At 40.2% G+C, this 13,539-nt stretch overlaps 1 protein-coding gene across 1 annotated transcript in view; it reads left to right on the top strand.

Annotated features, from left to right (window-relative positions):
* Positions 1-13,539, top strand: part of EFHC2 (EF-hand domain containing 2) — a 228,030-nt gene that overhangs the window by 78,029 nt on the left and 136,462 nt on the right. Inside the window, exon 3 of the mRNA XM_006148862.1 lies at positions 5,131-5,281. Within this exon, the coding sequence (XP_006148924.1) occupies positions 5,131-5,281 (151 nt within the window). The remainder of the gene's footprint in view (positions 1-5,130; positions 5,282-13,539) is intronic.

Below are 13,539 nucleotides of genomic sequence, written 5' to 3' on the forward strand. Positions count from 1 at the left end.
AGAATTATTTTATTCATTTATTTATTTATTTATTTTAATTTGACCAGAGAGGGACAGAGAGAGAGAGAAAGTGAGAAAGCAAACTACCAGGTCCAGGACTTGAACCATGGTCAGCCATGTGGGAATACAGCACCCTTAATCACCATACCACCTACTGGCCCCATTAAGTAGTCTTTTTTTTTTTCTGCTATAGGGCATGTGTGCTTGCTGGAGAGAGACACAGAGAGAGACACAGAGAAAGTGAGAAATCGCTCCACAGTGGGGATGGCCATACCACAATCCGTTCTCCTATATTCTCTTGGGTTTTGGGGCACCTAATTTGGTGTGTTTTTAAGCCACCAGGTCCGAGACTTAAATTACATAGTTGGCTATGTGGAATCCAGCTGCTTTAACCTCCATGCCACCTCCTGGTGCCTCTAACAGTTCTTATTTTAGTTTCTTCTCTCTGGGTTGTCTGATGCATCAAGTTTCATTGCAATTTGATCACTTATCTTTGTGAGATCATTTTTAATCTATTTGTTGTCTCTTCTCTCACAATCTGCTTTGCTGCGTTTTGTAATTTCCTTTCCCTCTTCCTTTCTTGTCTTTCTATCTCTACCACTGTCTGACTTGTTCTGTTATCTTTTATGCTGGCACTCAGTAGCCCTGCAGTATGTACGGAACCAGAATATGAAATATTAGTCTATATCTCTTCTAGACAGATTGAAGTCCAGACTAAAATGATGTCTTTCCTTTTCTCTTATTTCCATGTAGCATCCTTTCTTCTCTTTTATTGCATCATTCGATTGACAAGTATTTAATGATTACGTATGTGACAGTTGTCAACTCACCTATGCCAGTTTGGTCACAATTTTATACCAGTAGCATTCAATTCATAGAGGTGGATGAGAGCTAATAGTTTTTCCACACCTTTCTACCTGATTACAAAGAGTAAAAGAAAGTCTCAGATTGAATATGCTACTTAAACCGAAAACTCCACAAAGCCCTAGATCTCTGTCCTTTTAGGTGTTCCAACATCTTTTTCCTCCCCGTTTTTAAAAATTGAGATATAATTCACATAACATAAAATGCACCATTTAAGTTGACTACTGTGAAACCAACAATACTGTAAATTAAACCAGAAACTAAAAAGGCGTATTGAGGGAACCAGCAGTTAGCGTAATGGCTATGTCGCTGGACTCCCACGTAGTCGACTGTGGTTCATGTCCCGGACCCGGTGGCTTAAAACTCACACCGGGCGCGTGTGCGTGCGTGCCCAAGATCCCGAGAGGAGAATGGAGGAGAAGGGATTGCAGCGTGACCATCCCCCCATCCCCCCTGGGGGGTGATTTCTCGCTTTCTGTCTCTATGTCTCTCTCTGTGGTGCGGGGCCACACGCCGAAAGAGAAAGACTCCCCAAAAAAAAAAAAAAAAGAAAAAAAAAAAGAAAAGGCATATTGATAATCAGAGACATTTTAGAATATGGAGATCAAAAGTGAACCTGACAATAGATTTTCAGACCTTAATTTGTAAACTTAGAAACATTTCTGTTTCTAAATGTACTTGCAGTACACATTAACAATAGTTAATGGGTTTAATAAGTCAACAGGTTTTGTTCCAATTTACATAGTCATTGATATCCAGTTAGACTAAAAAGTGAATTAAAGTAAAACCTCTATAGCACTCTTTTATTTTTAAGATATTTTTTTTTTCTCTGTGGCATGTGTGCTCGCCAGAGAGACAGAAACAGAGAGACAGAAAGCAAGAAATCACCCCCCCCACCCCCGCCCGGGGGGCGATTTCCATATTGTAATCCATTCTCCTCTATTCTCTCGGGATTTTGGGCATGCACACACTCTGGCCTGGCATGAGTTTTAAGCTGCCAGGTCCGGGACTCAAACCACAGTCTACATGTGGGAGACCTAACCATTATGCAATCTGGTGGTCCCAAAACTCAATAGCATTCTTAACTACATTATAAATAGATATTGAAAAAACTAACCACTTCAAAATGTGTAATACAATTCAGTATTTAATGTCTTTTTCTTTTTTAAACTGAGGTAAAATTCACACAAAGTAACCATTAGCCATCTATTTTAAAGTGTACAATTCAGTGACATTTAGTGCATTTACATGTTGCGCAACCATTCACCCATGTCTAGTTCCAAAACATTTTCATTGTCCTAGAGGAAAATCTTGTACCTATCCAACAGCATCTTACCTGAAATGTTCCTTCAGTACAAATGTGACAGCTTTCTAGTAGTGGGATTTAGCTAACTTTCTAACTAGTCAAGCCAGACGAGCATAGGACTATTTTGGAATGAAACCAAAGGTGTCATTTTGAAGGGTACAGATCCTTGGGTTCACTGCGTTCTTAGAACCTACTCCTGCTCAGTATTTGTTACTGATCTGTGTATTTTGAATACAGTCATTTCACTAATTAAAAATAATTACTTTCTTTTCTTTTTTTACTTGCTATAGGGCATACGCATTCACCAGAGACAGACAGATGGGGAAAAGGAGGGTGTGGTGTGAGAAATCCCCCCACCCACCCGGGGAGATGGTCATGCTACAATCCCTTTTCCTTCAGTCTCCTCTCAGGATTTTTGGCATGCATGCACACATACCTGGCATAATTTTCAAAGCACTGGGGCCAGGACTTGAACTGTGAAGTTGACCATGTGGGATCTAGCCTCCTTAACCTCCACACCACTTGATGACCCACTAAAATTAATTTCTAGCATCATTTATTGTAACTAACAAAGCTTCTTGTTTTGATCAAAGGAAAAGACTATTAAATTGTTTTGTTAGCCACTTCTGAATTGTGGGCTTCTGATAGAAATTTGCTAAAGATTCCTGGAGTGTATATCTTTATTTTATTTTTTTATAATGATTTTATTTAACTTTATTTATTATTATTATCATTTTTATTTTCCAGTTTGATCAGAGAGAGAGAGAGAGGAAGTGAGAAAGCAAGCCACCAGGTCCGAGACTTGAACCATGGTCGGCCATGTGGGAGTCCAGCGCCTTTAACCACCATGCCACTTGCCAGCCCCCTAGTTTAGTTTTAAGTATATGTATTTACTTATTCCAAGAGAGAGAAAGATAGAGACTCCCAACAGGGTCTCCATAGTGTGACCACTGTAGCCTCAACCAGTTTAGAACATGGGTACATGTAAACAAACACAGTGTGTACAAGGGGACCTCAAGATATGAACCTGGGACCTTCCCATGTGGAGCCAATTAAGATACTGCTATCCTACTGCCTAACCCTTTATTTTATTTTATTTTGTAAGTTTATTTATTCATTTTTTTCCATGAGAGACAGGGAGAGGGAAGAAAGAAAGAAAAACAGGCACCCCAACAGAGCGTTTATGCCACGATCTACCTCTAGCCTCAGCCAGCCTGGATCATGGGCACACACGTGCATACCCAGTATACACAGGAAGACTCAGAGACATGAACCTGGGACCTTCCCACATGGATCTGGCATCATGGAACATTGAGTTACTGCTGCACCACTGTTTCTGGCCCCTGAAGTGTACATATAATTAGAGTAACAGACACCCCCTAGAAGATAGATCACATCTAATAGTTTCACTCTTATATGTCATATTGTCCATGTTGACTAACCATGGAGTTATATATGCAATTGACTTTTACAACTTCATTATAAAAATTGATCAAAAGTGAGAGGCAAAAGGAATATTTAAATGGAACTCAAGCTCAAAATGGTATCTGAATTTCCTGTTCCCACAGTTGCCTTTGGTTACCATGTCCTCCTCAGTGTGTGAGCAAGCTGCCCTGCGGAGAGTGATTCCAGTGGTTAAATTTACATAATACTCATTCAACATGGCACTTAAGCATAAAGAAAGTTTTAACTGGCCTCCAACTGAAGAGGCAGATAGTCATCTGCTTCAACAAGGGAGAAAAATTTTTTGTGTCTTCTTACAGAGAGGCAGTTTTCTAAAGTGGTTAAGGAATTTTTTAGGGTATTTTGACTACTTCTGTTTTTTACTATAATTGTTTTAGAATCTACCTGTCCTACCCCACCCCTCTGACACCCCCCCCACACACACATACACAATGTAAAATGAGTCTGAGTCTAGCACTGAAATATGCTCTTTGGGGTTTCTGAAGAAATGTAAAGTGGGATTTCTAGTGGGTTGAGGAATTTCAGATCTGCCTGTTAGAATTGCATTGAGGCAAGCAGTTAGCAAGACCAATTTTGTCCCAGAACCAAGGTAGCTCTGTGTGTGTGTGTGTGTTGTAAGTTTATTTATTAATTTTCTGAGGTTAAGTTTATTTATTAATTTTCTGAGGTTGGGGGGGGGGCATGCTCAATAGAATCTTCATACTGTGATTCACCCTTAACTCTGCTGCCAGTCAGGATCACAACATGTCCACAGATGCACACTCTGTGTTGAAGTAGACCTCAGACAGAAACCTGGAGCCTTCCCAGATGGTCTCCAGCATTGCGCAGCAGTGCCACTACTGCCTGTGCCACTAGGGCTGGGCTATTTTCTGTAATTTTTAAAGGGAAAAAAAATGACATAACATATTCGTCTAGGCCCAGCCTGTGTGGTGCAATAGGTAGCTTATGGAATGGCAGTGCCTGAGGCCACATGACTGACCATAGTTTGGATCCCTTGCCCAGGTGACCTGAAGCATGCTAGATCTTGACAAGCTGGATGCTAGAAGAAGGGGACTACAGTGTGACTAGACTCTGCTGAGGGTGCTCTCTTTCTTTCTCTTGTGCATGCACACATGCTCTCTATCTTAAAAAAAAAAAAAATTCTTCTTGTGAGAAAGAATATTTTGTCTCTATAACACATACATTTAAAATCTCACTGTGAAATTCCAAAGACAGACTTTAGTTCCGTTTATGGTAGAGCTGAATGATGGATTTATTGCTGGAATATCATTTCCTTGTTCTAACCAGATGGTGATGAAAGCATAAAATAATCTTTATGTACAGTAACCTAGATTGTATATCCATTCTCATAACTAATGTGTTGAATGTCTTCTTGGAAAATTCCCCTCAACTTTTTTCTTTACATGAACAAAAAGTATATAGGCAGTAGCTTGACTGATTTTAAGTATACTGAAAAATACTTATCATTTCTTGTTTTCTGATTATGATTCTAATAGGTATTATGTTTTGATGCCTACTTGGAAGATGAAGTACCTGATAAAAACCAAGAAGACTATAGAATAAGATACTATAAAATCTACTACTACCTTGAAGATGACACAATTCAAGTAAATGAGCCAGAGGTGTTAAATAGTGGACTGAATCAAGGTATCTATTTAAAGAGGAGTTACAGTTCTTTCATTTCTATCTTCTGCCTTTATATATGTCTTTCTTTTGCTTTTTAAAAGACCCTGTGCTGCTGCTTAGGTGTCTAACTTGTTGGCTGTGGTGAATGTAAACATCCTGATAACATGTAGTTATTGGTAATTTATTAATTTTCTAACCCCTGCACCTCAACATTGGACATTTCTCTCCTCCGTGGCCTACTTCTATCCTTTCATGTGCTGCTGTGGTATAAACAAATTCTCCTGTGTCTTTAACATTTTCTTCAGACCTTTTGGTCTCTTTGCTGTGACCATACTGCTTCCTTTGCAAGACTCTCAGGGGAGAAGAGAAAGCTATCCACTGCCATTTCCAGATTAGTGTTCCCTGACCCTACAGGGAAAAACTCCCCAAAAAAAAAAAAAAAAAAGAAAAAAAAAAAGAAAAGGCATATTGATAATCAGAGACATTTTAGAATATGGAGATCAAAAGTGAACCTGACAATAGATTTTCAGACCTTAATTTGTAAACTTAGAAACATTTCTGTTTCTAAATGTACTTGCAGTACACATTAACAATAGTTAATGGGTTTAATAAGTCAACAGGTTTTGTTCCAATTTACATAGTCATTGATATCCAGTTAGACTAAAAAGTGAATTAAAGTAAAACCTCTATAGCACTCTTTTATTTTTAAGATATTTTTTTTTTCTCTGTGGCATGTGTGCTCGCCAGAGAGACAGAAACAGAGAGACAGAAAGCAAGAAATCACCCCCCCCACCCCCGCCCGGGGGGCGATGGCCATATTGTAATCCATTCTCCTCTATTCTCTCGGGATTTTGGGCATGCACACACTCTGGCCTGGCATGAGTTTTAAGCTGCCAGGTCCGGGACTCAAACCACAGTCTACATGTGGGAGACCTAACCATTATGCAATCTGGTGGTCCCAAAACTCAATAGCATTCTTAACTACATTATAAATAGATATTGAAAAAACTAACCACTTCAAAATGTGTAATACAATTCAGTATTTAATGTCTTTTTCTTTTTTAAACTGAGGTAAAATTCACACAAAGTAACCATTAGCCATCTATTTTAAAGTGTACAATTCAGTGACATTTAGTGCATTTACATGTTGCGCAACCATTCACCCATGTCTAGTTCCAAAACATTTTCATTGTCCTAGAGGAAAATCTTGTACCTATCCAACAGCATCTTACCTGAAATGTTCCTTCAGTACAAATGTGACAGCTTTCTAGTAGTGGGATTTAGCTAACTTTCTAACTAGTCAAGCCAGACGAGCATAGGACTATTTTGGAATGAAACCAAAGGTGTCATTTTGAAGGGTACAGATCCTTGGGTTCACTGCGTTCTTAGAACCTACTCCTGCTCAGTATTTGTTACTGATCTGTGTATTTTGAATACAGTCATTTCACTAATTAAAAATAATTACTTTCTTTTCTTTTTTTACTTGCTATAGGGCATACGCATTCACCAGAGACAGACAGATGGGGAAAAGGAGGGTGTGGTGTGAGAAATCCCCCCACCCACCCGGGGAGATGGTCATGCTACAATCCCTTTTCCTTCAGTCTCCTCTCAGGATTTTTGGCATGCATGCACACATACCTGGCATAATTTTCAAAGCACTGGGGCCAGGACTTGAACTGTGAAGTTGACCATGTGGGATCTAGCCTCCTTAACCTCCACACCACTTGATGACCCACTAAAAATAATTTCTAGCATCATTTATTGTAACTAACAAAGCTTCTTGTTTTGATCAAAGGAAAAGACTATTAAATTGTTTTGTTAGCCACTTCTGAATTGTGGGCTTCTGATAGAAATTTGCTAAAGATTCCTGGAGTGTATATCTTTATTTTATTTTTTTATAATGATTTTATTTAACTTTATTTATTATTATTATCATTTTTATTTTCCAGTTTGATCAGAGAGAGAGAGAGAGGAAGTGAGAAAGCAAGCCACCAGGTCCGAGACTTGAACCATGGTCGGCCATGTGGGAGTCCAGCGCCTTTAACCACCATGCCACTTGCCAGCCCCCTAGTTTAGTTTTAAGTATATGTATTTACTTATTCCAAGAGAGAGAAAGATAGAGACTCCCAACAGGGTCTCCATAGTGTGACCACTGTAGCCTCAACCAGTTTAGAACATGGGTACATGTAAACAAACCCAGTGTGTACAAGGGGACCTCAAGATATGAACCTGGGACCTTCCCATGTGGAGCCAATTAAGATACTGCTATCCTACTGCCTAACCCTTTATTTTATTTTATTTTGTAAGTTTATTTATTCATTTTTTTCCATGAGAGACAGGGAGAGGGAAGAAAGAAAGAAAAACAGGCACCCCAACAGAGCGTTTATGCCACGATCTACCTCTAGCCTCAGCCAGCCTGGATCATGGGCACACACGTGCATACCCAGTATACACAGGAAGACTCAGAGACATGAACCTGGGACCTTCCCACATGGATCTGGCATCATGGAACATTGAGTTACTGCTGCACCACTGTTTCTGGCCCCTGAAGTGTACATATAATTAGAGTAACAGACACCCCCTAGAAGATAGATCACATCTAATAGTTTCACTCTTATATGTCATATTGTCCATGTTGACTAACCATGGAGTTATATATGCAATTGACTTTTACAACTTCATTATAAAAATTGATCAAAAGTGAGAGGCAAAAGGAATATTTAAATGGAACTCAAGCTCAAAATGGTATCTGAATTTCCTGTTCCCACAGTTGCCTTTGGTTACCATGTCCTCCTCAGTGTGTGAGCAAGCTGCCCTGCGGAGAGTGATTCCAGTGGTTAAAGATACATAATACTCATTCAACATGGCACTTAAGCATAAAGAAAGTTTTAACTGGCCTCCAACTGAAGAGGCAGATAGTCATCTGCTTCAACAAGGGAGAAAAATTTTTTGTGTCTTCTTACAGAGAGGCAGTTTTCTAAAGTGGTTAAGGAATTTTTTAGGGTATTTTGACTACTTCTGTTTTTTACTATAATTGTTTTAGAATCTACCTGTCCTACCCCACCCCTCTGACACCCCCCCCACACACACATACACAATGTAAAATGAGTCTGAGTCTAGCACTGAAATATGCTCTTTGGGGTTTCTGAAGAAATGTAAAGTGGGATTTCTAGTGGGTTGAGGAATTTCAGATCTGCCTGTTAGAATTGCATTGAGGCAAGCAGTTAGCAAGACCAATTTTGTCCCAGAACCAAGGTAGCTCTGTGTGTGTGTGTGTGTTGTAAGTTTATTTATTAATTTTCTGAGGTTGGGGGGGGGCATGCTCAATAGAATCTTCATACTGTGATTCACCCTTAACTCTGCTGCCAGTCTGGATCACAACATGTCCACAGATGCACACTCTGTGTTGAAGTAGACCTCAGACAGAAACCTGGAGCCTTCCCAGATGGTCTCCAGCATTGCGCAGCAGTGCCACTACTGCCTGTGCCACTAGGGCTGGGCTATTTTCTGTAATTTTTAAAGGGAAAAAAAATGACATAACATATTCGTCTAGGCCCAGCCTGTGTGGTGCAATAGGTAGCTTATGGAATGGCAGTGCCTGAGGCCACATGACTGACCATAGTTTGGATCCCTTGCCCAGGTGACCTGAAGCATGCTAGATCTTGACAAGCTGGATGCTAGAAGAAGGGGACTACAGTGTGACTAGACTCTGCTGAGGGTGCTCTCTTTCTTTCTCTTGTGCATGCACACATGCTCTCTATCTTAAAAAAAAAAAAAATTCTTCTTGTGAGAAAGAATATTTTGTCTCTATAACACATACATTTAAAATCTCACTGTGAAATTCCAAAGACAGACTTTAGTTCCGTTTATGGTAGAGCTGAATGATGGATTTATTGCTCGAATATCATTTCCTTGTTCTAACCAGATGGTGATGAAAGCATAAAATAATCTTTATGTACAGTAACCTAGATTGTATATCCATTCTCATAACTAATGTGTTGAATGTCTTCTTGGAAAATTCCCCTCAACTTTTTTCTTTACATGAACAAAAAGTATATAGGCAGTAGCTTGACTGATTTTAAGTATACTGAAAAATACTTATCATTTCTTGTTTTCTGATTATGATTCTAATAGGTATTATGTTTTGATGCCTACTTGGAAGATGAAGTACCTGATAAAAACCAAGAAGACTATAGAATAAGATACTATAAAATCTACTACTACCTTGAAGATGACACAATTCAAGTAAATGAGCCAGAGGTGTTAAATAGTGGACTGAATCAAGTTATCTATTTAAAGAGGAGTTACAGTTCTTTCATTTCTATCTTCTGCCTTTATATATGTCTTTCTTTTGCTTTTTAAAAGACCCTGTGCTGCTGCTTAGGTGTCTAACTTGTTGGCTGTGGTGAATGTAAACATCCTGATAACATGTAGTTATTGGTAATTTATTAATTTTCTAACCCCTGCACCTCAACATTGGACATTTCTCTCCTCCGTGGCCTACTTCTATCCTTTCATGTGCTGCTGTGGTATAAACAAATTCTCCTGTTTCTTTAACATTTTCTTCAGACCTTTTGGTCTCTTTGCTGTGACCATACTGCTTCCTTTGCAAGACTCTCAGGGGAGAAGAGAAAGCTATCCACTGCCATTTCCAGATTAGTGTTCCCTGTTCTTTCTTGAATTTACTGTTACAACTACCTTCTCCTGATCCTCATACCTATTAACTACAGACTTTGATGGTACTTCAACAGAGAGTCATTGTTCCTTCTCCCCATGTATGCCAGTCATCTTTGTTCGTACTCGACTTCAGCCACAGATAAGAGTTAACTCTGTGATATGGCCATTAGGGATGCTAATCCTAGGTTGCATTATTAGAGTACAGCAAAGATCAGAGAAGTGGTTCCTTCCAATTGTACTGTGGGCTGTTCTCTTGGAATGATAGTGAGTTCTGGATGCCTTCAGAGATCAGCAACCATGATGGTGAGAGGACCAAAAATGTATCAGATACAAGACAGATTAGGGAAAAGAGATATTTGTCAGTAATAGGAAGACTCAAGTGTGCCTGATAAATGCTGTCAGGAATCCTCATGTGAAAGAGGGATGGCCTGATTTTCTGTATCAAGAATGGAACCTAGGCATCAGAATTCAGGTCAGTAAGAGGAAGAACTATCTGTCAGAGAGCTGCCAGAAGATTACCCTGGAAAGAGTTGGGGTGGGTCTGGTGTAGGTGTGAAGTAGAGGAGAGTCACGTATTTGTTTGTTCTCTGGTGTAGATGGATGACTCTGGGGGCAGGTTAGGGCTCGTTTTTCATTAAGAGTTTAGCAGGAGGGGAGTTGAGTGTTTCTTTGATAGTTTTTGTAAATTATCTTTCAGAGTCCTTTGTTTCCTGAGGAGCCATGATTCTTTGGTGTGTTGTTTGTTTGTTGTAGTACTGCCACCTCCAATATCCCAGGCTCTGAAATTGCCTTCTTTGACAACAGTCTCTCCTCATTTTACTTTCCTTATTTGCTCATACATACTATTCTTGTTCTTTATTCTCCTACCAAAATCTAACTTGAATCTATCCATGCCCTTTTATCCCCTTTACTACCATCCTAACCAAAACTCCCCTTATCTCTTGACTAGAAGAATGAACTAGCTGCCTAACATGATCTCCTTCCTTCTATTTCCACTCTTCCTACAATCTACTCTCTATGTGTTAGCCAGTGTTGCATGGGATATTACCTTGATGCAGTGGTGGCCTCCAAGAAGCAAACATGGAGGCTTTCCCAGAGGCCTGAGAACAGAAGGTTCACTGACCAAGTTAAAATGCATGAACTGGCCCAGCTGTGATAGCACAGGTGGTAGGGCACTACCTCATAGTACTGAAGCCATATGGGCAGGCCTGGGGTTCAGATCCCAGAGTGACCTGACTACACCAGGCATGGCCATGATCCTGGCTGGCTGAGGCTGTGAGAAGGATCGCAAAGTGACAAGACCCTGTTGGGGGTCTCTCTCTCTCTCAATAAATAAATACATAAATAAATAAAATACATGAATCATACAATGCATTAAAATAATTAAATATGCACAGTGAGAAGGAAGGGGGAAGAGATGGAGTAGGTTCATACACTTAGGATGGGTTGCAGCGAGTTGGAATGAATGTTCTGCTGGGTCCTAGGTGGGGAACAGTCTTGTCTCTCTGCTTCAATAACCTTCCCTGTTGATAATGTGTTTTGGAAACAAGAGTTGAGGTTCAAGCAAAGGGACCATAGATAGGAGGAGCTTCGAGCAAAGGACACACATTTTCTCTACTGGAGGCACACAGGGACAGCTGCTCTCTAGCTGCATCTGTAGCTCACCAGTAAGCCTGCTGAATAGTCATGGGTTTCATTTGTATTTCTTGGGTAGAGTATGCATGGGACCAGAATGGGTGTCACCAATGAATGAGTGGCCGAATTAAGGCCTCATGAATATTGACTACTCATGAATATTTAGTACTTCTTATATATTTAGTGTATCATGAATATTCAGAGCCCAGGTGCCTCATGTATATTTAATACGTACAGAAAATGAGTTTTCTTTTGGTCCTTCTATACCTTTCTGTGTTTAACACACACATGCTCTATTTACTGCCTACTTGTAATTACTTAACACATCTTAAGATTTCTACCTAGGTCGAGTAAATTTTTTGCTTACTAACTACTTATCTAGGCCTAATGCCTCCAGTGTTGAGTATTGAACTCATGCCACAATAAGTTTAAGGGTCTCTGAGAATAAGGACCATGGGTCTCTGAGAATAAGGTTATCATTTCAACCTTTCAGTGTGCAAAAGACTTCCTTCAATGCTCATGGGTTTGAGTTTTTTCTTAGAGTTTGACTTCATTGTCTGGTGCTTGGGATGATGAATTTGGACTCAGTGAGTACTGTCAAGAAGTATTTGTTGAGTGCCTATTCTGTGTCAGGCACTATGCTAGGTTTTAGAAAAATAGACAACAGAAATAAGACTCATCATACCCCTATCTCATGGAGCTTATAGACCAGTAGGCTGAAGAGGAAAGAGATAAAAATGACTAGTCCAAGAGTTTTGCCATTGAGGAAAGAGATAAAAAGGACTAGTCCAAGAGTTTTGCCATTGTGCAGGCTAGAAACATTGAGTGTCCAAACCAGGACACTGATGTTAGGAATAGAAAATAGGGGAAAGATTTGAAAGATATTTGGTTGACAGAGTGATAGGCCTTGGCTATTGATTAAATATACAGTGGGGAAAGGGAATATCTAATGATAAAGTGACTACTCTATCATTAGCTCATTTAATCCCCCAAAGACCATCTAAAGTAGGTACTGTCATTGGCAAGTTTTACATAAAAGGAAACAGGCTTAAAGAGGTAATTTGCTCTGTCAGAATCTTAACTGATTGCCTCAGAGGTCTCTGAGGTAAAGGGAATGGTGATACTTTTTTTTTTTTTTGAGAGGTTTTTGCTATAGGGCGTGTGTGCTCGCCAGACAGACAGAGAGAGACATAGACACAGAAAGCGAAAAATTACCCGGGGGGGATAGTCACGCTGCAATCCCTTCTCCTCCATTCTCCTTTTTTGGCAGAACTAGGAATAGCGTACTTGGAGCTAACCCATAATTTTTTTTTTTTTTTTTTTTTGGAGAGGTTTTTGCTATAGGGTACGTGTGCTCGCCAGACAGAGACAGAGAGACAGAAAGCGAGAAATCACCCCCCAGGGCCGCCAGGGAGGATGGTCACGCCGCAATCCCTTCTCCTCCTTTCTCCTCTCGGGATCTTGGGCACGCACGCACACGCGCCCGTGTGAGTTTTAAGCCACCGGGTCTGGGACGCAAACTGCGGTCGACTATGTGGGAGTCCAGTGACATAGCCATTATGCTAACTGCTGGTTCCCGGGAATGGTGATACTTTTATAAAGCCTAGGAGCTTGGCATGAGGAGCAGGATTGAATTTGGAGCTCTAGTTTGTTTGTTTTGGAGCATAAGGCCTTTGAAAGGGTGTTGGTGATGTCCACTAGATAGGTGAAACCTTGAGATGTGTTTTCAGGGAAGAAGTCAGGATTAGAAATATAGAGCAGGGATCAAGGGCACCCAGATCATAACCAGAATCAGGCTATTCTACCGTGTTGGAGGAAAGCCACTGTTGAGGTGCAAAGAGAGGGAGAGGATTCAATTTAGTGTCTCTGCTTGGTTTTACTAGTGGTGGGGAAAAGTGAGAATTGGTATGAGGAGGCAGTCTAAGTTGTCTCCATTGTTTTTGTGTTCTAACTAGCACACTAGACAC

Source organism: Tupaia chinensis, unplaced genomic scaffold (genome assembly GCF_000334495.1).
Source record: "Tupaia chinensis unplaced genomic scaffold, TupChi_1.0 Scaffold000248_1, whole genome shotgun sequence".
In the NCBI taxonomy this organism is placed as follows: domain Eukaryota; kingdom Metazoa; phylum Chordata; class Mammalia; order Scandentia; family Tupaiidae; genus Tupaia; species Tupaia belangeri.